The sequence below is a fragment of the Solanum lycopersicum genome, chromosome 11 (assembly GCF_036512215.1).
Source record: "Solanum lycopersicum chromosome 11, SLM_r2.1".
In the NCBI taxonomy this organism is placed as follows: Eukaryota; Viridiplantae; Streptophyta; class Magnoliopsida; order Solanales; family Solanaceae; genus Solanum; species Solanum lycopersicum.
In genome coordinates this window covers 23,062,070-23,086,591 of record NC_090810.1, presented here as the reverse complement: position 1 = coordinate 23,086,591, position 24,522 = coordinate 23,062,070, and the positions used below count along the sequence as shown (strand labels likewise).

Genomic DNA, 24,522 nt, shown 5'->3' with positions numbered 1-24,522 from the left:
CAAACACTTGTCCTATACTAAGCCCCATTGCGAGGTTTTCGTGATGGTGAGTTCATTTATCAAGCCTGATGACATGTTAAAGGACTAATGATATGTCACTATAAAAGGTTTTCGAGATGTCGGGTGCGATTTTTAAAGCCAAGTTAGATGTCAAGGGGAAAATGGGTCTGCATATGCAGCACGTCCGCGGCCAAGCGGCATCTGCCAAGGCCTACGCAGAATGGGCATGGACTGTAAAAAACGCCCTTGGACGGCATTGACGGTCGAACAACGTCGGGCGTGGCATGCCATCTCCGCCCTTGGACAGCACACACAGTCGGACGACATCGGGCATGGCATGCCATCAGCGCCCTTGGACATCACACACGGTCGGACGACGTTGGATGTGGCATGACATCACCGCCTTTGGACTGCACGCAAGGTCGGACGACGTCGGGCGTGGCATGACATCACCGCCTTTGGACAACACACACAGTCGAATGACGTTGTGCATGGCATGACATCACCGTCCTTAGACTACACGCACGGTCGGACGACGTTGGGCGTGACATGACATCACCAGCCTTGGACAGAACACACGGTCAAACAACGTCGAGCGTGGCTTGACCTCACCGCCCTTGGGCAGCACACACGGTAGTACTACGTCGGGAGTGGCATGACATCACCGCCTTTGGATAGTACACGCGGTCGAACGACGTCAGGCGTGGCATGCCATCATCGACTTTGGGAAGCAGACATGGTCGAACGACGTCGGGCGTGGCGAGCCATCATATCCCTTGGACGACAAACACGGTCGAACGACGTCAGGCGTGACATGCCATAACCTTCTTTGGAAAACACACGCGGTCTAACGACGTCAGGCGTGGCATGCCATCATCGCCTTTGGGCAGCACACATGATCGAACGACGTTGGGCGTGGCATGGCATCACCGCCTTTGGACAGCATCCACGGTCGAACGACTTCGGGCGTGGCATTCCATCATCGCCTTTGGCAGCAGAAACGGTCGAACGACGTTGGGCGTTACATGACATCACCGCCCTAGGACTGCACGCATGGTCGGACGACATCTGGCGTGGAATGACATCACCGCCCTTCGACGGCACACACGATTGAACGACGTCGGGCATGACATGACATCATCGCCCTTGGACAGCACGCACGGTCGGACAGCGTCGGGCATTACATGACATCACCGGCCTTGGACAGCACACATGGTCGACAACGTCGGGCGTGGCATTACATCACCGCCCTTGGACAGCACACAAGGTCGGACGACATCCGGCATGGCATGACATCACCGCCCTTGGGAAGCACACACGGTCGGACTACGTCGGACGTGGCATGACATCACTGCCTTTGGATAGCACACACAGTCGAACGATGTCGGGTGTGTCATACCATCATCGCCTTTGGGCAGCACACACGGTCGAACGACGTCGGGCGTGGCATGCCATCATTGCCCATGGACGGCAAACACGGTCGAACGACGTCTGGCGTGACATGCCATCACCGCCTTCAGACAGCACATACGGTCGAACGATGTCGGGCGTGGCATGCCATCATCGCCTTTATGCAACACACACGGTCGAAAGACGTCGGGCCTGGCATGAAATCATCGTCTTTGGACAGCACACACGGTCGAATGACGTCGGGCATGACATGCCATCACCGCCTTTGGACCGCACACACGGTCGAATGACGTTGGGAGTGGCATGCCATCATAGCCCATGGACGGCAAACACGGTCGAACGACGTCTGCGTTACATGCCATCACTGCCTTCGGACAGCACATACGGTCGAACGATGTCGGGCGTGGCATGCCATCATCGCCATTAGGCAACACACGGTCGAAAGACATCGGGCCTGGCATGAAATCACCGTCTTTGGACAGCACACACGGTCGAATGACGTCGGGCATGACATGCCATCACCGCCTTTGGACAGCACACACGGTCGAACGACGTCGGGCGTGGCATGCCATCATCACTTTTGGGCATCACACACGGTCTAACGACGTCGGGTGTGGCATGCCATCATCGCCTTTGGGCAGCATAAACAGTAGAACGACGTCGGGTGTGGCATGCAATCATTACCTTAGGGCAGCACATACGGTCGAATGACGTCAGGGCGTGGCATGCCAGCATTGCCTTTGGGCAGCACACACGGTCGAAAGACGTTTGGCGTGGCATGACATCACCGCCTTTGGACATCTTACACGGTCGAATGACGTCGGGCATGACATGCTGTCATCGCCTTTGGGCAGCACAAACGGTGAAACGACGTTGGGCGTGGCATGCCATCATAGCCCATGGACGGCAAACACGATCGAATGACGTCAAGCCTGACATGCCATCACCGCCGTTGGACAACACACACAGTCAAACGACATCGGGCGTGGCATGCCATCATGGCCCTTGGACAGTACACACGATCGAACGACGTCGGGCGTGGTATGCCGTCCTCACCTTTGGGCAGCACACACGGTCGAACAACGTCGGGCGTGGCATGCCATCATCGCCTTTGGAATGCACAAAAGGTCGAACGATGTCGGGCGTGGCATGCCATCATTACGTTTAGGCAGCACAAACGGTCAAACAACATCGGGCGTGGCATGCCAGCATCTCCTCTGGGAAGCACACACGATCGAAAGACGTCGGGCATGGCATGCCATCATCGCCTTTGGGAGCACAAAAGTTCGAACAACATCGGGCGGGGCATGCCATCATTACCGTTGGGCAGCACACACAGTCGAACGACGTCGAGCGTGGCATGCCATCATGGCCCTTGGACAGCGCACACGATCGAACGACGTAAGGCGTGGCATGACATCACCGCCTTTGGACAGCACACACGGTCGAACGACGTCGGGCGTGACATGCCATCACCGCCTTTGGACAGCATACACGGTCGAACGACATCGGGCGTAAGATGCCAACATCATCTTTGGGCAGCACAAACGGTCGATCGACGTCAGGCGTGGCATGCCATCATCGCCTTTGGGCAGCACAAACGGTCGAACGACGTCAGGCATGGCATGCCATCATAGCCCATGGACGGCAAACACGATCAAACGACGTCAGGCGTGACATGCCATCACCGCCTTTGGACAGCACACACGGTCAAACGACGTCGGGCGTGGCATGCAATCATCGCCTTTGGGCCGCACACACGGTCGAATGACGTCTGGCGTGACATGCCATTACCGCCTTTGGACAACACACACGGTCGAACGACGTCGGGCATGGCATGCCAACATCGTCTTTGGGCAGCACAAATGGTCGAACGACGTCGGGCATGGCATGCCATCATCGCCTTTGGGCAGCATAAATGATCGAAAGACATCGGGCATGGCATGCCATCATAGCTCATGGATGGCAAACACGATCGAACAACATCAGGTGTGACATGCCATCACTGTCTTTGGACCGCACACACGGTCGAACGACGTCGGGCGTGGCATGACATTATCGCATTTTGACAGCATGCACGGTCGGACGATGTCAGGCATGGCATGACATCACCGCACTTGGACAACACACACGATCGACAACGTCGGGCGTTGCATGCCATAATCACCTTTGGGCAGAACACTCGCTCGAACGACGTCAGGCATGCTAGCATCGCCTTTGCGATGCACACACGGTCGAAAGACGTTGGTCTTGGCATGACATCATGGCCTTTGGACAGCACAAACGGTCGAATGACTTCGGGCGTGACATGCCATCACCGCCTTTGGACTGCACGCACGGTTTAAAGACATCGGGCTTGGCATACCATCATCATAGTAGGGTAGCAGAAACGGCCAGCTCGCATCGGGCGTGGCATGCCATCATCAATTTGGATGGCAAATACCGTCGAACGACGTCGGGCGTGGCATGCAATCATCACCTTTGGGTAGCACACACGGTTGAACGACGTCAGGCGTGGCATTACATCACCGCCTTTGGACAGCACACACGATCGAACGACGTCGGGCGTGGCATGCAATCATCGCCTTTTGGCAGCACACACGGTCGAACAACATCGGCGTGGCATGCCATCATAGCCCTTTGACAGCAAACACGATCAAACGACTTCGGGCGTGGCATGCCATCATGGCCCTTGGACAGCACACACGGTCGAACAACGTTCGGCGTGGCATGCCATCATAGCCCTTGGACGGCAAATACGGTCAAACAACGTCGGGCGTGGCAAGCCATCATTGCCTTTGAACTAGCTGACACAGATGGACGGCGTCCGGCGTTGCATGCCCTCATCGCCCTTGGATGGGAAACACGGTTGAACGACGTCGGGCGTGGCATGCCATCACTGCCTTAGGACAGCACACACGGTCGGACGACGTCGGGCGTGTCATGCCATCATCGCCTTTGGGCAGCACAGACGGTCAGACGACATCTGGAGTGGCATGCTATCACCGCTCTTAAACAGCACACACGGTCGGATGACGTCGGGCGTGGCATAACATTACCGCCCTAAGACTGCACGCACGGTCGGACGACATCTGGCGTGGAATGACATCACCGCCCTTGGACAGCACACACTGTCAGACTACGTCGGGCGTGGCATGCCATCATCACCTTTGGGAAGCACACACGGTCGAACAACGTCGGGCATGGCATGCCTTCATAGCCCATGGACGACAAACACGGTCGAACGACATCTGGCGTGACATGCCATCACTGCCTTTGAACAGCACATACGGTCGAACGATGTCTGGCGTGGCATGCCATCATCGCCTTTAGGCAACACACGCGGTCGAAAGACGTCGGGTCTGGCATGAAATCACCGCCTTTGGACAGCAAACACGGTCGATCGACGTCAGGCACGACATACCACCACTGCCTTTGGATAGCACACACGGTCGAACGCCGTCGGGCGTGGCATGCCATCATCACCTTTGGGCATCACACACAGTCGAAAGACGTCGGGTGTGGCATGCCATCATCGCCTTTGGGAAGCACAAATGGTAGAACGACGTCGGGTGTGGCATGCCATAATTACCTTTGGGAAGCACATACGGTCGAACGACGTCGGGTGTGGAATGCCAGCATTGCCTTTGGGCAGCACACATGGTCGAAAGACGTCGGGCGTGGCATGACAACACCGCCTTTGGACAGCATACACGGTCGAATGACATCAGGCGTGACATGCCATCACCGCCTTTGGACAACACACACAGTCGAACGACATCGGGCGAGGCATGCCATCATGGCAGTACACACGATCGAACGACGTCGGGCGTGGTACGCCATCATCACCTTTGGGCATCACACACGGTCGAAAGACGTCGGGTGTGGCATGCCATCATCGCCTTTGGGAAGCACAAACGGTAGAACGACGTCGGGTGTGGCATGCCATAATTACCTTTGGGAAGCACATACGGTCAAACGACGTCGGGCGTGGCATGCCAGCATTACCTATGGGCAGCACACATGGTCAAAAGACGTCGGGCGTGGCATGCCAGCATCGCCTTTGGGCAGCACACACGGTCGAAATACGTCGGGCATGGCATGCCATCATCGCCTTTTGGAAGCACAAAAGGTCGAACGACGTCGGGCGTGGCATGCCCTCATTACCTTTGGGCAGCACACACGGTCAAACGGCGTCGAGCGTGGCATGCCATCATGGCCCTTGGACAGCACACACGATCGAACGACGTCACGCGTGGCATGACATCACCGCCTTTGGACAGCACACACGGTCAAACAACGTCGGGCGTGACATGCCAACACCGCCTTTGGACAGCATACACGGTCGAACGATATCGGGCGTAACATGCCAACATCGTCTTTGGGCAGCACAAACGGTCGACCGACGTCAGGCGTGGCATGCCATCATCGCCTTTGGGCATCACAAACGGTCGAGTGACGTCGGGCATGGCATGCCATCATAGCCCATGGACGGCAAACACGATCGAACGACGTCAGGCGTGACATGCCATCACCGCCTTTGGACAGCATACACGGTCGAACGACGTCGGGCTTGGCATGCAATCATCGCCTTTGGGCAGCACATACGGTCGAAAGAAGTCTGGCGTGGCATGACATCACGCATTTGGACAGCACGCACGGTCGGACGATGTCAGGCGTGGCTTGACATCACCGCACTTGGACAACACACATGGTCAACAACGTCGGGCGTTGCATACCATAGTCACCTTTGGGCAGCACACACGGTCGAACGACGTCAGGCATGCCAGCATCGCCTTTGGGATGCACACACGGTCGAATGACCTCGGGCGTGACATGCCATCACTACCTTTGGACTGCACGCACGGACGAACGACTTCGGGCGTGGCATGCCATCATCATAGTTGGGTAGCAGAAACGGTCGGACGGCGTCGGGCGTGGCATGCCATCATCGCTTTGGACGGAAAATACGGTCGAACGACGTTAGGCGTGGCATGCCATCATCGCCTTTGGGTAGCACACACGGTCGAAAGACGTCATGCGTGGCATGACATCACCGCCTTTGGACAGCACACACGATCGAACGACGTCGGGCGTGGCATGCCATCATCGCCTTTGGGCAGCACACATGGTCGAACAACGTTGGCATGGCATGCCATCGTAGCCCTTGGACGGCAAACACAGTCGAACGACGTCGGGCGTGGCATGCTATCATGGCCCTTTGACAGCAGACACGGTCAAACGACGTCCGGCATGGCATGCCATCATAGCCCTTAGACGGCAAATACGATCGAACGACGTCGGGCGTGTCATGCCATCATCGCCTTTGGACTAGCTGACACAGTTGGACGACGTCCGGCGTGGCATGCCCTCATCGCCCTTGGACAGGAAACACGGTCGAACAACGTCGGGCGTGGAATGCCATCACTGCCTTAGGACACCACACACGGTCGGACGATGTTGGGCTTGTCATGCCATCATCGCCTTTGGGCAGCACAGACGGTCGAACGACGTTGTAAGTGGCATACTATCACCGCCCTTGGACAGCACACACGGTCAGATGATGTCGGTCGTGGCATACCAACACCGCCCTTGGAAAACACACACGGTCGGACGACGTCAGGTGTTGCATGACATCACCGCTCTTTGACTGCACTCATGGACGGACGTGGCATGACATCACCACCCTTGGACAACACACACGGTCGAACGACGTTGGGCGTGGCATGCCATCACAGCCCTTAGACAGCACACACGGTCGGCAACATCACCGCCCTTGGGTATCACACACGATCGAAAGACGTAGGGCGTTGCTTTCCATCATCGCCTTTTGGCAACACAAACGGTCGAACGACGTCAGGCGTGGCATCCCCTCATCGCCTTGGGACTAGCTCACACAGTAGGACGGTGTCGGGCATGGCATTCCATCATCTCCCTTGGGGCGTGGCATGCCATCATGGCATTTGGACAGCACACACGGTCGAACGACGTCGGGCGTGGCATGCCATCATGGACCTTGGACAGCACACACGGTCGAACAACGTCGGGCGTTGCATGCTATCATAGCCCTTGGATGGAAAACACAGTAGAAAGACGTCGGGAGTGGCATGCCATCATCTCCTTTGGACTAACGGACACAATCAGACGGTGTCGGGCGTGGCACGCTATCATCTCCCTTTGACAGCAAACACGGTCGAACGACGTCGGCGTGGCATGCCATCACGCCTTTGGACAACACACACAGTCGGACGACGCCAGGCGTGGCATGCCATCATCGCCTTTGGGCAGCACAGACGGTCGGACGGCGTTAGGCGTGGCATGCCATCATAACCGCTGGACAGCACAGATGGTCGGCCGTCGTCGGGCGTTGCATGCCATCATTGCCCTTGGACAGCACACACGGTCGGACGACGTCGGGCGTGGCATGCCATCATCGCCTTTGAACAGCACAGACGGTAGCCGTCGTTGGGCGTGGCATGCCATCATAGCCCTTGGGCAGCACACACGGTCGGAGGACGTTGGGCGTGTCATGCCATCATCGCCATTGGACTAGCTGACACGGTCGGACGACATCGGGCGTCGCATGCCATCATCACCTTTGGTATAGATAACACGGTCAGATAACGTCGGGCGTGGTATTCCATCTTCGCCCTTGTGCAGCATAGACGGTCGGACGACTTCGGTCATGGCATGCCATCATAGCCCTTGGACAACACAAACGGACGGCCGTCGTCGGACGCGCCTGCACACAACGGTAGGCCATGTCCTGCCCGCATCAGTCGTGGCTTGCGCGACATTGTAAGAGTTCTAGACGAAACATGCGGATGTTCATGCCGTACATAAATCAAAGGATTTTGAAAGAACCTTTTTGCATCCCAAACATATTCATCTACTTTCAATTATCTATTTTCTAATGTTTCCGCCTAACGTGGCTCTTTCGCATCATTTTCATTACTTTTATAGTCCGTACGATATTGAAATATTTTTTATTTGTGCAAATATATATCTTATCATTAATTTGACATGTTTAGAAGTGTTTTCGAGCATTTCCGTATTTTTCTAACTTTTAATCATTATTTTATAATTTATTTTTACGCTTTTTAATTTTTTACATCTCCTTTTAAAAATTAAAATTTATTAAATTTTTTATTTTAAGGTTCTCATATTTATTTGTGAATTTTCGGAGTTGATTTCATATTTTTTTCGATATTTTCCCTATTTTTATTAATTTATTACTAATTTTTGGAATTTTCAAAAAAAATTAAAATTAAAAAAAATGTTGAAAAATATTTTTTATACATATTAAAGTCATTTGTGAAAGCTGAAGTGTGTTTGTACCTTAGAACATGCATATTTGGGTTGTACATTTCCATTATGATTTTCTAGAAAATCAATGTCTACTCTTGTCTATGCGTGGCAGCGGAACTGGTACTTACCGGATTCCAATCCGGTCTGTCCCGGTCCGGTTCAGTACCAGTTAGTACCGTTAATCACCGTTAATTTACGGTTCCTGTACAGGTACCGGGACGGAAATTGGTAACTACTAAAATTTATCGGTTTCGGTAATAACCGACCGGTTCGGTTAAAATTTTTTTTTAAAAAAAATAAATCCATTACCAGCCGTCGGGTATAGGCTAGTGGGGCCCCCAACGATATTTGAGTAGAATTTCAGCCAATAGGAGCCCTACACCACCCTAACTTTTTTAATACCCTAAAGTTTTAAAAATTACACTTTAAACCATTTTTTTACCAAAAAATACCCCTAAATTTCATTCTTTTAAATCACAAAATCATCTATTCATCTTCTACTCTCTCAACTCTCTACTCTCTATCTCTAATCTCTAACTCTGTACTCTCTTTCTCAACGTACAATGACAAGAGTGACATGCGATCACGGCCTTTGGAAAGCACACACGGTTGAACGACGTCGGGCGTGGCATGCCATCATTGCCTTTGGGCAGCACACAGGGTCGAACGACATCAGGCGTGGCATGACATCACTGCCTTTGGACAGCACAAATGGTCGAATGACGTCGGGCATGACATGCCTCACCGCCCTTGAATAGCACACATGGTCGGACGATGTCGGGCGTTGCATGCCATTACCGCCCTTGGACAGCATATAAGGTCGGACAACATCAGGCGTGGCATGACATTACCACCCTTGGACTACATGCAAGGTCGGACGACGTCGGGCGTGGCATGACATCACCGCCCTTGGACAGCACAAAAGGTTGAAAGACGTCGGACGTTGCATGACACCACTGCTTGGATTGCATGCACAGTCAGACGACGTCGGGTGTGGCAGCACATCACCGCCCTTGGACAACACACACGGTCAGCAACGTCGGGTGTGACATGACATCACCGCCCTTGGACAGCACACACAGTCAGCAACGTCGGGCGTGGCATGACATCACTGCCCTTGGACACACGGTCAGACGATTTCGGGCGTGGCATGACATCACCACCCTTGGGTAGCACACACGGTTGGAGTGCGTCGACTATGGCATGACATCACCACCTTTGGACAGCACACACGCTCGAACGACGTCAGGCGTGGCAGGCCATCATCGCCTTTGGGCAGAACACACGGTAAAACGACGTCGGGTGTGGCATGCCATCATATCCCTTGGACGACAAACACGGTCTTACAACGTCAGGCGTGACATGCCATCACCGCCTTTGGAAAGCACACATGATCGAACAACGTCGGGCTTGGCGTGCCATCATCGCCTTTGGGCAGCACACACGGTCAAACGACGTCAGCCGTGGCATGACATAACCACCTCTGGACAGCACACACGGTCCAATGAAGTTGGGCGTGAGATGCCATCACTGCCTTTGGACAGCATACACGGTCAAACGACGTCGGGCGTGGCATGCCATCATCGCCTTTGGGCAGCACACACGGTCGAACGACGTTAGGTGTGGCATGCCATCATCGCCTTTGGGCAGCACAAACATTCGAACGATGTCGGGCGTGGCATGCCATCATCGCCTTTGGACTAGCTCTCACAGTAGGACGGCATCGGGCTTGGCATGCCATCATTGCCCTTGGATGGAAACACGGTCGAACGACGTAGGGCGTGGCATGCAATCATAGCCTTTGGGCAGTACACATGGTCCAACGATGTCGAGCGTGGCATGACATCACCGCCTTTTGATAGCACACATGGTCGAACGACGTCTAGCGTGGCATGCCATCATCGCCTTTGGGCAGCACAGACGGTCGAACGACTTCGAGCTTGGAATGCCATCATAGCCCTTGAATGGAAAACACGGTCAAACGACGTCGGGCGTGGCATGCTATCATCGCCTTTGGACAGCGCACACGGTCGAATGACGTCGTGGGCGGTTCCCTTGTGTGAACCTTGGTCTTCCTCCAACAATCTTTGCAGTGATTAAATTCTCAACTCCCTTGGGCAGGAGTGCAACGGAGGGTGTAGCATTGGCCTTGCAAAGAAGGCATCGGCGTCTTCGCACGACATCTCATGTCGGGCATCGGGTGGATGTCGAGCGTGCATTGACAAAGCTATTCATCTATGGCGCATCAGTGGTATTGGGCATTTGTTGGTAGGTTGGATCCCTGTTTTGAGAAGCGATGTCTTAACTCACATGCCAATTCGGTGGTGGATGAAGCGCAATCTAGGATGGTCGGACGTCGGAATCCTGTGCTGCATACCTAATGCCTAGGCATTGTGCACGTACAAATGGTCACCTTTCTCCCTTCGAGTCTCATGTGCGGGGTGAACCCAAAAGACGCTTTCGCATCCCACGCATTCCCTCGCCAGTTGCTGTGATGATTCATAATAACTCGACGGATCACACGGCCATTGTGCCGGCGACGCATCATCCAAATTTCTGCCCTATGAACTTTTGATGGTAGGATAGTGGCCTATCATGGTGGTGACGGGTGACAGAGAATTAGGGTTCGATTCCGGAGAGAGAGCCTGTGAAACGGCTACCACATCCAAGGAAGGCAGCAGGTGCGCAAATTACCCAATCCTGACACGGGGAGGTAGTGACAATAAATAACAATACTGGGCTCCATGAGTTTTGTAATTAGAATGAGTACAATCTAAATTCCTTAACGAGGATCCATTGGAGGGCAAGTCTGGTGCAAGCAGTCGCGGTAATTCCATCTCCAATAGCGTATATTTAAGTTGTTGCAATTAAAAAGCTCGTAGTTGGACTTTGGGATGGGCTGGCTGGTCCGCCCTAGATGTGCACCGGTCATCTCGTCCCTTCTGTCGGGTGATGCGCTCATGGCGTTTAATGGCCGGGTCATGCCTCCGACGTTGTTACTTTGAAGAATTAGAGTGCTCAAAGAAAGCCTACTGTCACGGACTTTTTGATTCGGACAATACTCCGTGTGGCACTTGACGATTTACTCATGATTCTTGCACGTTCTTGCAAACTAAAGTTAGCCTCTCACTCGGATCGCTAAGAAAATAAGAAGTAGACAAAATTTTGGAAGAAGGAACTTCTATTACTTGCTGAAATTATTGGATGCTTTACAAGTAAAATAAACTACTATTATACTACTCTAATGCCTAAGAGTTAGTAAATGCTACACTATACAAGTTCCTAAGTCTATGCCTACAAGACATGCTTCTAAGTCTTCCAAAAAGGACTCCTAGATGCTCCTAGTCTGCCCTAACGCCTAGAGGCCTTGAACAAGCCTCTTCAATGCTTGTAACTGCCGCCCCACTACCTGTTGTAACAGCTGTAACGGCTGTAACTGCCGTAACAGCTGAAACTGTTGTAACGGCTGCCTCTCCAACTGCTGCCTGCCCCTTGGCCTGCTGGCCGGCTTGGGCTGTCTGCCCCCTTGCGCGTGCTGCTGGATGCAAGATTGAGTGGCGTTCTGCCTGGATGGATGGCGGGACGTCACAATCTCCCCCATCCAATGATGCGACGACCGCGACGCATTGTTGCAAGAAATCCTGAATTTTGTCTTTGAACTGCCACAAGTCTTCATACTTCTCCCAAGTGGCTTCTTCAGGAGTTTGTCCCTTAGAATGTACAAGAAACATGGCACTTGCCTGCTGTCCTTGTTTCCGTTTGGCTCGGTAATATATTATAGCTTCAATTTCTTGATCATGCGAGGCAGTAACGGTGATAGGGGCCCATTGTGATTTGTTCCGGCTGGGATCGTCCTTATCCTTTTGATAAGGCTTAAGAACGCGTGCATGAAAGACCAGGTGGATCCTTAAGTGTGGAGGTAACTCCAACTTGTATGAAATTTTACCCACCTTGGCAACAATTTTGAACGGACCCTCATATTTCCGCACCAAGTTGTGATGTATGCCTCTAAGTGCCTTAAACTGCCTCGGATTAAACTTTACCAAAACCATATCAACTTTTTTGTAGTTGGTGGGACGACGCTTGCGGTCGGCAAACTTCTTCATCCTTCTTGCCGCCTTGCCCAAATAAGATTTGGCAAGGTCGAGTTGTTCTTCCCAACCCTTGGCAAGGTTGTAAGCGCCCAAACTCTTCCCTTCAAAACAGGTTGGCAGTGAGTGCGGAGTTTGGGGTTGCTGGCCTGTTGCTAACTCGAACGGTGTGCGCCCTGTAGATTTACTCCTCTGCAAATTGTAAGAAAATTGCGCCATGTCTAGGATCTTAGCCCAATCTTTCTGATGTGCACTGACATAGTGCCTAAGATAGCATTCCAACAAGGCGTTGACGCGTTTAGTTTGGCCATAAGTTTGGGGGTGGAAACTTGTGGAGAAGTGATGTTTTGAACCAAGAATTTCAAAGAGTTCACTCCAAAAGTTCCCTGTGAAACGAGGATCCCGATCGCTAATGATGAACCTCGGCAGCCCCCAATACTTAACAACATTTTTGAAAAAAAATTGTTCAACTTCCTTAGCAGTACAACCGGTTGTGGTAGGCATGAAATTAGCATACTTGGAGAATCTATCCACTACGACCATAATCGTGCCAAACCCGTTTGACTTCGGCAAAGAAGTGATGAAATCCATAGATATACTCCCCCATGGACGATCAACTATGGGTAATGGCTCCAACATCCCTCCTGGTTGCTTTTGCTCCACCTTGTCTTGCTGGTACACAAGACAACTCTGCACATACTGCTCGATCTCTTCCCACATTCGTGGCCAGAAATAGAAGGCCTCCACTAATGCCCTCATTCTCTTCTGTCCTGGATGTCCAGCCCACGTAGTGTCGTGGCTTTCTTTGATAATTCACCGCCTGATGAATCCGAACTTTGGTACATAAATCCTCCGGCCAGTTGTAAGCAAGAATCAATCTTCTACCCAAAATCGTTTGGTTTGGCCTTTAGCAGCCAGCTGCATAATCTTCTTGGCTTCCGGATCGCGTTGCATACCATCTTTGATTGCGCCTTGGAATTCACTACAGACTGAGGAGATGGCCGCTAAATGAGTCTTCCTGCTCAATGCATCGGCTACCACATTGCCCCTTCCTGGTTTGTACTCCAAGTTGTAGTCAAATTCTGCCAAGAAATCCTGCCAACGAGCCTGCTTTGGTGTGATCTTCTTCTGTGATTGAAAATAGCTCGTCCAAGAAAAGAACGTAGCTCGGTCACTTTCGTAGGCGCTTCCCAATCTTGGATAGCCTTTACCTTTGCCTCATCCATACGAAGTTCACCTTGGCTGATCACATGGCCCAAGAAGTGTAACTTTGGTTGGGCGAACTCGCACTTCTCCCGCTTGACATAAAGCTGATTCTCCCGCAAGACTTTGAAGACCTTCTTCAAGTGCTCCACATGTTCCTGCAAAGTGCTACTATAGACGACTATGTCATCTAAGTACACTACTACGAACTGGTCCAAGTAGGGATGTAAAATCTTGTTCATCAGCGTGAAAAATGCGGCAGGTGCGTTGGTTAAGCCGAAGGGCATCACCAACCATTCGAATGCTCCATACCTGGTCACGCAGCCTATCTTTGGGTCATCCCCCTCTGCAATGCGCACTTGATAGTAGCCTTTCCGGAGATCCATCTTGGTGAAGTACTTGGCCTCTCCAAGACAATCACACAAATCTGCGATCAGCGAGATTGGATACTTGTTCCAAATTGTGATCTTGTTGAGCACCCTGTAGTCAATGCATAGACGCATCGACCCATCTTTTGTTTTTCTGAAACAACAGCGGCGCTCCATAGGGTGCCTTGGATGGACGAATGTGACCTTCTTCGAGGAGCTCCTTCAACTGCTTCCTCAGTTCCTCTAACTCAGGCGGAGCCATGTGACAAGGTGCAAGCGCAGGTGGCTTGGCTCCCGCCTCCAACTCGATCATGTGGTCTACCTCACGCCTTGGAGATAGAGTTTTTGGCAGCTCCTCGGCATCACATCACTGTTTTCCTGCAAAACAGTTTCTATGATAGGTGGCAATGGCTCCATAGCACCATGGTCTTTACCCGAACTTGCGATGGTGGCTAAGAAGGTTGGTGCTCCTTTCTTCAGGCCCTTCACAATCTGCATGGCCGAAAATTGGGCATATCCGTCATTCTTCGGCACCCTAACAAGAGGCACCATACAAGACCCTTCCCCTTCCATCACCATGAGTTGTTGAAGGTAGGGATCAATCATCGTGTGGCAACGCTGAAAGAATTCCTGTCCAAGAATAACATCGGATATGTCAAAAGAAGCTATGGTAAAATTCGTCTTACCTCTCAACCGTCCTAAAGTGATGCTGACCCCATGAGCAATTCCACATACGGGAGTTGGTGGGGCGTTGACCGTCTTGAGGCGATTGTTACTTGGAACAATTTTCAGTCCCAATTTCTCTGCCGCCGTCTTGGTCATGATGTTGGCTTCAGCCCCGAATTCTACCATGGCCCGAACTGGTTGCCCATTGATGGAGATATCCATATATTGCGTACTGAAATCCCCCGAGTTGTCGGCCTGTTTGGCTATGGATCCACAGATTCCAACCATGCCCAACTTAGTGGTGTCCGCCGATTTCGCCTTGTCTTGTGCCTTCTTTTCCTTCCGCTCACGGACGATGGCACTAAGGCTCTTCATCTATGGGAACCTGGCATAACCGTGTGGTCCGCTGCATATATAGCACCTGTCTCCTTTGCTGGAACGCGTCCGCTTCTCCGAGTACTTCTGACGTTCAAATCGTCTACCATCGGGCTTGGGCATGTCTTGCTGCTTGGGATGTGTCGATTGTTCTCTGCCTCGGCCACGGTCTCCCCCGCCTTTATCTTGACTACTCCTTGCCTCCTTGCCCTTCGCCTTGTCCAAACGATCATGTTTGAAATCTGTCAAGGTTTTGGCTTGAGTGATGGCTTCATCAATGGTTTTTACTTGACGCCGCTCTAACTCGGTCCTCTCCCAATTCTGCAGCCCGTCCATGAAAGTGAATAGCATGTCATCTTCCGTGAGTTGGGGAATTTTGAGGGTCAAGATTGTGAACTCTTTCATATATGCCCTAATACTTCCCGTCTGCTTCAACTCCCAGAGTTTGCGTTTCATTTCATAAACAACATTGTTGAGGAAGAAAGCTTTCTTGAATTCCTCAAGGAATTGTTCCCATGTGTTGATGGTGCGTGGGCCCCTCTTGATCTCGGCATCTTTGCATTTCCACCACAACATGGTTACATCGGAAAGATACAACACGGCAGTGTTGATCTTGTTTGCATCGCTCCTGACCCGATTACACCTGGAATAATTTTCCAAGTGCCATAGGAAATTTCCTACCTCTAGGGCGTCGCAGACACCCTTGAATGTTGGTGGCTTGGGAACCTCGACTCTGGACTCCCTTTCCTGGCCAAGTGATGTTTATGCTCCAACCTCCCTCTCTTCTTCGAGAGCTTCAACCTTGTTCTTCAGCTTCTGGATAGTCGTAAGGGCGTCCAAAAATCTGAACTCAAAGGAAGTAATGGTTTCCTTCATTGCTAATTCAGACCGCTTGTGTACCTCCAACTCCTTCCGAATGGCGTCAACTTCCTCAAGGGAGTGCTCTTCAAGGTCTTTGACATCACCGTCCAACCCATTCAAGCGCTGGCCTAAAATCTCAACAGCTAGCCTTGCCCTCTCGACGCTTTCTAGCCATTCATGTCCAACAGTGATGTCGATGGTATCTTCACTGTCGTCGTCGTCACTTCCATCGACAATATTATGCTAGAAAGATGTTTGTCCATCGCTTGGTGGAGGAACATCTGGTGGTAGACCGCCTGATGGAAGACCGCCTGGTGGAAGACCGCCTGGTGGAAGACTTCCTGATGGAAGACCGCCTGGTGGAAGATCAGTAGGTGGAGGATCAGTGGGTGGAAGATCGGGCAGATTGGGCAGATTGGGTTCATTTCCCTTCTGCTTCTTCTTCCCTTTCTTGTTCTTCTTTACTACCTGAGCGTTAGGGGTGTTGCTAGTGCCGCTTCCGTCTCCTTCGTTCGTCATTCTCTTATGATAAACCTGCTCTGATACCAATTGTCACGGACTTTTTGATTTGGACAATACTCCGTGCGGCACTTGACGGTTTACTCATGATTCTTGCACGTTCTTGCAAACTCAAGTTAGCCTCTCACTCGGATCGCTAAGAAAATAAGAAGTAGACAGAATTTTGGAAGAAGGAACTTCTATTACTTGCTGAAATTATTGGATGCTTTACAAGCAAAATGAACTACTATTTATACTACTCTAATGCCTAAGAGTTAGTAAATGCTACACTATACAAGTTCCTATGTCTATGCCTACAAGACATGCTTCTAAGTCATCCAAAAAGGACTCCTAGATGCTCATAGTCTGCCCTAATGCCTAGAGGCCTTGAACAAGCCTCTTCAATGCTAGTAACTACCGCCCCACTACCTGCTGTAATAGCTGTAACGACTGTAACTGCCGTAACAGCTGAAACTGTTGTAACGGCTGCCTCTCCAACTGCTGCCTGCCCCTTGGCCTGCTGGCCAGCTGGGGCTGTCTGCCCCCTTGCACCTGCTGCTGGCTGCCAGGTTGAGTGGCGTTCTGCCTGGATGGATGGCGGGACGTCACACTATGCTCTGTATACATTAGCATGGGATAAAATTATAGGATTTCGGTCATATTACGTTGGCCTTCAGGATCGGAGTAATGATTAACAAGGACAGTCAGGGGCATTCGTATTTCATAGTCAGAGGTGAAATTCTTGGATTTATGAAAGATGAACAACTGCGAAAGCATTTGCCAAGAATATTTTCATTAACCAAGAACAAAATTTGGGGGCTCGAAGATGATCAGATACCGTCCTAGTCTCAACCATAAATGATGTCGACTAGGGATGGACGGATGTTGCATTTAGGACTCTGTCGCCACCTTATGAGAAATCAAAGTTTTTAGGTTCCGGGGGGAGTATGGTTGCAAGGCTGAAACTTAAAGGTATTGATGGAAGGGCACCACTAGGAGTGGAGCCTGCGGCTTTATTTGACTCAACACGGGGAAAACTTACTAGGTCCAAACATAGTAAGGATTAACAGAGTGAGAGCTCTTTCTTGATTCTACGGGTGGTGGTGCATGGCCGTTCTTAGTTGGTGAAGCGATTTGTCTGGTTAATTCCGTTAACGAACTAGACCTCATCATGCTAACTAGCTATGCGGAGGTATCCCTTCGCGGCCAGCTTCTTAGAGGGACTACGACATTTTAGGCCGCGGATGTTTGAGGCAATAACAGGTCTGTGATGCCCTTAGATGTTATGGGCCGCCACGCGCGCTACACTGATTATTCAATGAGCTTATAGCCTTGGCCGACAAGCCCGGGTAATCTTTGAAATTTCATCGTGATAGGGATATATCATTGCATTTATTGGTCTTCAACGAGGAATTCCTAGTAAGCGCGAGTCATCAGCTCGTGTTAACTACATCCCTGCCCTTTGTACACACCGCCCGTTGCTCCTACCGATTGAATGATTCGGTGAAATGTTCAGATCGCAGCGACATGGGCGGTTCGCTGCCCGCGACGTCGTGAGAAGTCCATTGAACCTTATTATTTAGAGGAAGGAGAAGTAGTAACAAGGTTTCCATAGGTGAACCTGCGGAAGGATCATTGTCAAAACCTGCACAGCAAAACGACCTGCGAACTCGTTTTAAACACCTGGGGGAGGCGCATGCTCGTTGCGCGCCTCCCTCTTGTCGCCCAACGCGCTCAAGCTCTTCGGGCGACCACCGAACCCTGGAGCAGAAAGCGCCAAGGAATACAACAATCGACAGCCCTCCCCTCGTGCCTTGTTCACGGATCATGGGGGGATGCGCGCTGCGCTGATAACACAAACGACTCTTGACAACTAATATCTCGGCTCTCGCATCGATGAAGAAGGTAGCGAAATGCGATGCTTGGTGTGAATTGCAGAATCTCGTGAACCATCGAGTCTTTGAATGCAAGTTGTGCCTGAAGCCATTTGGCCGAGGGCACGTCTGCATGGGCGTCACGCATCGCGTTGCCCTCCCCTGCACGTCGCAAGGCTGAGCGCGGGGGAGAAAGCTGGCCTCCCGTGCGCCCGGCCTAAATGTGAGTCCACGTCGACGGACGTCGCGGCAAGGGGTTGTTGAAACTCAATTCTCTCTAGTTGTCGCGACTACAGCCCGTTGCGCGTCTGGACTCCCCGACCCTCACTGCGCCTCACCAGGCACTCCGACCGCGACCCAGGTCAGGCGGCATTACCCGCTGAGTGTAAGCATATCAATAAGCGGAGGAAAAGAAACTTACAAGGATTCCCCTAATAACGGCGAGCAAACCGGGAACAACCCAGACTTAGAATCAGGCGTCTTTGTCGTCCGAATTGTAGTTTGGAGAAGCGTCCTCAGCGGCGGATCGGGCCCAAGTCACCTGGAAGGGGGGGCCGGACAAGGTGAGATCCCTGTCGTGCCCGGACCATGTCGCACCACGAGGCTCTGTCTACGAGTTGGGTTGTTTTGGAATGCAGCCTAAATCGGAGGGTGAATTCCGTCCAAGGCTAAACACTTGCGAGAGACCGATAGCGAACAACTACCGCAAGGGAAAGATGAAAAGGAATTTGAAAAGAGAGTCAAAGAGTTCTTGAAATTATCGGGAGGGAAGCGGATGGAGGCCGGTGATGCGCCACGATCGGATGTGGAACGGTGACGAGCCGGTCTGTCGATCGACTCGGGGCGTGGACCAACGTGGATTGGGGGAAGGACAAAGCTTGGGCTCTCGATACGACCATGGAACGCCGTCTCCCCGATTGTGGAAGGCAGCGTGCGCCTCCGGCGTGCTTCGGCATCTGCGCGCTCCGGACGCTGGCTTGTGGGCTCCCTATTTGACCCGTCTTGGAACACGGACCAAGGAATCTGACATGTGTGCGAGTCAACGGTCGAGTAAACCCGTAAGGCGTAAGGAAGCTGATTGATTGGATCCCCCTGAGGGGTGCACCGCCGGCCGACCCTGATCTTCTGAGAAGGGTTCGACTGTTAGCATACCTGTCGGGACCCGAAAGATGGTGAACTATGCCTGAGCGGGGTAAAGCCAGAGGAAACTCTGGTGGAGGCCCGCAGCCATACTGACGTGCAAATCGATCGTCTGACTTTGGTATAGGGGCGAAAGACTAATCGAACCGTATAATAGCTGGTTCCGTCTGAAGTTTCCTTGAGTATAGCTGGAGCTCGCATGCGAGTTCTATCGGGTAAAGCCAATGATTAGAGGCCTTGGAGGCGTAACGCCCTCGACCTATTCTCAAACTTTAAATAGGTAGGATGGTGCGACTGCTTTGTTGAGTCGCGCCACGGAATCAAGAGCTCCAAGTGCGCTATTTTTGGTAAGCAGAATTTGTGATGCAGGATGAATTGGAAGCCGGGTTATGGTGCCAAACTACGCGCTAACCAAGATCCCACAAAGGGTGTAGGTCAATTAAGACAGCAGGACGGTGGTCATGGAAGTCGAAATCCGCTAAGGAGTGTGTAACAACTCGCCTGCCGAATCAACTAGCCACGAAAATGGATGGAGCTTAAGCGCGCGATCTACACCTGATCGTCAGGGCAAGTGCCAGGCCCCGATGAGTAGGAGGGCGCGGAGGGTCTGCCGTCGTCGGGCGTGGCATGCCATTATAGCCCTTGGATAGCACACACGGTCGGACAACGTCGGACGTGGCATGCCATCATCGCCTTTGGACTAGCTGACACGGTCGGATGATATCGGGCATCGCATGCCATCATTGCCTTTGGACTAGCTGACACGGTCGGGCGACGCCGGGCGTGGCATGCCATCTTCGCCCTTGGGCAGCACAGACGGTAAGACGGCGTCGGGCGTGGCTTGCCATCATCGCCCTTGGACAGCACAGACGGTCGGCCGTCGTCGGGCGTGGCATGCCATCATATCCCTTGGAAAGCACAAATGGTCGGCCATCGTCGGACGTGCCTGCACACAGTGGTCAGCCGTGGCCTGCCCGCATCGGTCTTGGCTTGCGCGACATTGTTTGAGTTCTAAACGATAGATGCAGATGTTCATGTCGTACATAAATCAAAGGATTTCAATACAACCTCCATGAATAACAAACATATTCATCGACTTTCCATTATTTATTCTCTAACGTTTCCACCAAACGTGGCTCTTTTGCATCATTTTTATTACTTTTATAGTTCGTATGATATTGAAACATCTTTTATTTGTGCAAATTTATATTTTATCATTAATTTGACATGTTTAGAAGTGTTTTCGAGCATTTCTATATTTTTCCGACTTTTAATCGTTATTTTATAATTTTTTTTACGCTTTTTAATTTTTTACGTCTCCTTTTAAAAACTAAAATATATTAAATTTTTTATTTTAAGGTTCCCATATTTATTTGTGAATTTTCGGAGTTGATTTCATATTTTTTCTGAAATTTTCCCTATTTTTTATTAATTTATTACTAATTTTTCGAAATTTTCAAAAAAAATAAAAATTAAAAATAATATTGAAAAATATTTTTTTTATTTATATTGAAGTCATTTATGAAAGCTAATGTGTGTTTCTACCTTTGAACGTGCATATTTGGGTTGTACATTTCCATTATGATTCTCTGGAAAATCCATGTCTACTCCTGTCACATGGGTAAAACTTTTTTAAGCATACATAAGGGGGGTAGAGGTGTTGGAGGCAGACTGAGGCGCAGGCAGGCAGACGGCATAGGCATCCTGTGGAATTAGTAGGCGTGCTGCGTGGGCGCTTGCTGGCATGCATGGCTTGTTCGTGCTACGGTGTTGGGCATTTACAAAAACACGTCGGCGATGTCTACGGGTCAAGTGAGGCAAAGGCAGGAGTACGTCAAGGGCGTCCTACTGGCTTAGTAGGAGTACTGCGTGGGTGCTTGATGCAATGCATGGCTCGTCCGTGCTACGCCATTGGGCGTCTACAAAAATGTGCTAGCGACGTTTGCGGGGCGGTTGCGGCGAAGGACGGCGAACGTCAACGGCGTCCTGTGGGCTTAGTAGGCGCGCTGCGTGGGCGCTTGATGGCATGCATGGCTCGTCCGTGCTACGCCATTTGGAGTTTACAAAACAAGCCCGCAACGTCTGCGAGGCATTTGAGGCGGTGGCAGGTGGACATGGGCGTCCTATGGGCTTAGTAGGTGTGCTGCACGGGCGCTTGACGGCATGCATGGTTTGTCCGTGCTACGCCGTTGGGTGTCAACAAAAACATGCCAGCGACGTCTGCAGGGCAACTGAGGCAAAAGCAGGCAGACATCAAGGGCGTCATGTGGGCTTAGTAGGCGTGTTGCGTGGGCGCTTGACGACATGCATGGCTCGTCCATGCTATGCCTTTGGGCGCTTACAAAAACATGCCAGCGACGTCTGCGGGGCGACCGTGCGCTGCCGAGGGAACTTCTCAAGATCCGTTTATAATGGCGTTTGGTGTGGAAGCGGCAGTGCTTTTTGCGAGTGGTGAGTTCTAGAGCTCCTGTTACGGCTAACTCTAGGGGCCACATGCACCGCACGTAAGGCCATGTACGGCTAGGGGCCTATCCTGAGATGTCGGCGGGAGCCTCGGGAAGAGTTATCTTTTATATTTAACAGCCTTCCCACCCTGGAATCGGCTCACCCTGAGGTAGGGTCCAGCGGCTCGAAGAGCACCGCACATCGTGTGGTGTCCGGTGCTCTCACGGCGGCCCTTGAAAATCTGGAGGACCGAATGCCGTCCATGCCCGGTCGTACTCATAACCGCATTAGGTCTCCAAGGTGAACAACCTCTGGTCGATTGAACAATGTAGGCAAGGGAAGTTGGCAAAATTGATCCGTACCTTTGGGAAAAGGATTGGCTTGGAGGGCTGTGCACGGGGATCCAAGTCCCAAACCCGTCGGCTGTCGGTGGACTGCTCGAGCTGCTCCCGTGGCGAGAGCGTGTTGCCGCGTGCCGGACGGGGGAAGGACTAGGAACGGTTCCTTCGGGGGCCTTCCTCGGGTGTCGAACAAACAACTCAGAACTTGTACGGACAAGGGGAATCCGACTGTTTAATTTAAACAAAGCATTGCGATGGTCCCAACGGATGTTTACGCAATGTGATTTCTGCACAGTGCTCTGAATGTCAAAGTGAAGAAATTCAACCAAGCGCGGGTAAACGGCAGGAGTAACTATGACTCTCTTAAGGTAGCCAAATGCCTCGTAATCTAATTAGTGACGTGCATGAATGGATTAACGAGATTCCCACTGTCCCTGTCTACTATCCAGCGAAACCACAGCCAAGCGAACGGGCTTAGAAGAATCAGCGGGGAAAGAAGACCCTGTTGAGCTTGACTCTAGTCCGACTTTATCAAATGACTTGAGAGGTGTAATATAAGTGGGAGTCGAAAGGCGAAAGTGAAATACCACTACTTTAAACGTTATTTTACTTATTCCGTGAATCGGAAGTGGGGCACTGCCCCTCTTTTTGGACCAAAGGCTCACTTCGCGGGCCGATCCGTGCAGAAGACATTGTCAGGTGGGGAGTTTCGCTTGGGCGGCACATCTTTTAAAAGATAACGCAGGTGTCCTAAGATGAGCTCAACGAGAACAGAAATCTCATGTGGTAAAGAAGGGTAAAAGCTTGTTTGATTTTTATTTCCATTACGAATACGAACCGTCTAAGCATGGCCTAACGATCCTTTAGACCATTGGAATTCAAAGATAGAAGTGTCAGAAAAGTTACCACTGGGATAACTGTCTTGTGGCAGAAAAGCGTTCATAGCGACATTGCTTTTTGATCCTTCGATGTCGGCTCTTCCTATCATTGTGAAGCAGAATTCACCAAGTGTTGGATTGTTCACTCACCAATAGGAAACGTGAGCTGGGTTTAGACCGTCGTGAGACATGTGAGTTTTACCCTACTGATGGCAGTGTCGTAATAGTAATTCAACCTAGTACGAGAGGAAACGTTGATTCACACAATTGGCCATCGCACTTGGTTGAAAAGCCAGTGGTGCGAAGCTACCGTGTGCTGGATTATGATTGAACGCCTCTAAGTCAGAATCCGGGCTAGAAACGACACATGCACACGACGTCCGCTTTCCGAACCGCAGTAGGGGCCTATGGCCTCCAAGGGCACGTATCATTGGCTAAGTCGCTGCGATGGAAGCATCGCGGTGACCGCCTTAAAGTACAATTTCCATCGAGAGGCGGGTAGAATCCTTTGTAGACGACTAAAATACACGATGGGGTTTATTAAGTGGCAGAGTGGCCTTGCTGCCACGATCCACTGAGATTCAGCCCTTTGTTGCTCCGATTCGTCCCCCCCCACACTCCCCCTCCCCCAAAATCAAATCCAATCATTTCTAACTTTTCAAAAGAGAGACTCGCGTGCTATACGTTCTACGATAATCAAACACTTGTCCGATAACTAAGCCCCGTTGCGAGGTTTTCGTGACGTTAAGTTCACTTATCAAGCCTAATGACATATTAAGGGACTAATGACATGTCACTATAGGTTTTCGGGATGTCAGGTGCAATTTTTAAAGCCAAGTTAGATGTCAAGGGGAAAATGGGTCTGCGTACGCAGCACGTTTGCGGCCAAGCGGCATCAGACAACACCTGCGCAGAACAGGCGTGGCATGCCATCACCGCCCTTGGACAGCACACACGGCCGAACGACATCGGGCATGCAATGCCATCACCGCCCTGGGACAGCACACACGGTCGGACGACGTCGGGCGTGGCATGACATCACCACCCTTGGACAGCACACACGG

At 51.5% G+C, this 24,522-nt stretch overlaps 1 protein-coding gene, 1 non-coding gene and 1 pseudogene across 2 annotated transcripts; 2 read left to right on the top strand and 1 right to left on the bottom strand.

The window, feature by feature from the left end:
- Positions 1-14,698: 14,698 nt before the first annotated feature.
- Positions 14,699-15,421, bottom strand: LOC138339309 (DNA damage-inducible protein 1-like). Its single transcript, XM_069290901.1, has one exon. The coding sequence runs from the start codon at positions 15,419-15,421 to the stop codon at positions 14,699-14,701; it is 723 nt and encodes a 240-aa protein (XP_069147002.1).
- Positions 15,422-18,641: 3,220 nt separating this feature from the next.
- Positions 18,642-18,797, top strand: LOC112940393 (5.8S ribosomal RNA). The gene has a single exon (XR_003244467.1). It is a non-coding gene; the product is annotated as a 5.8S ribosomal RNA (ribosomal RNA).
- A 209-nt stretch (positions 18,798-19,006) lies between these two features.
- LOC112940384 (28S ribosomal RNA) lies at positions 19,007-24,064 on the top strand (annotated as a pseudogene).
- The last annotated feature ends 458 nt before the right edge of the window (positions 24,065-24,522 follow it).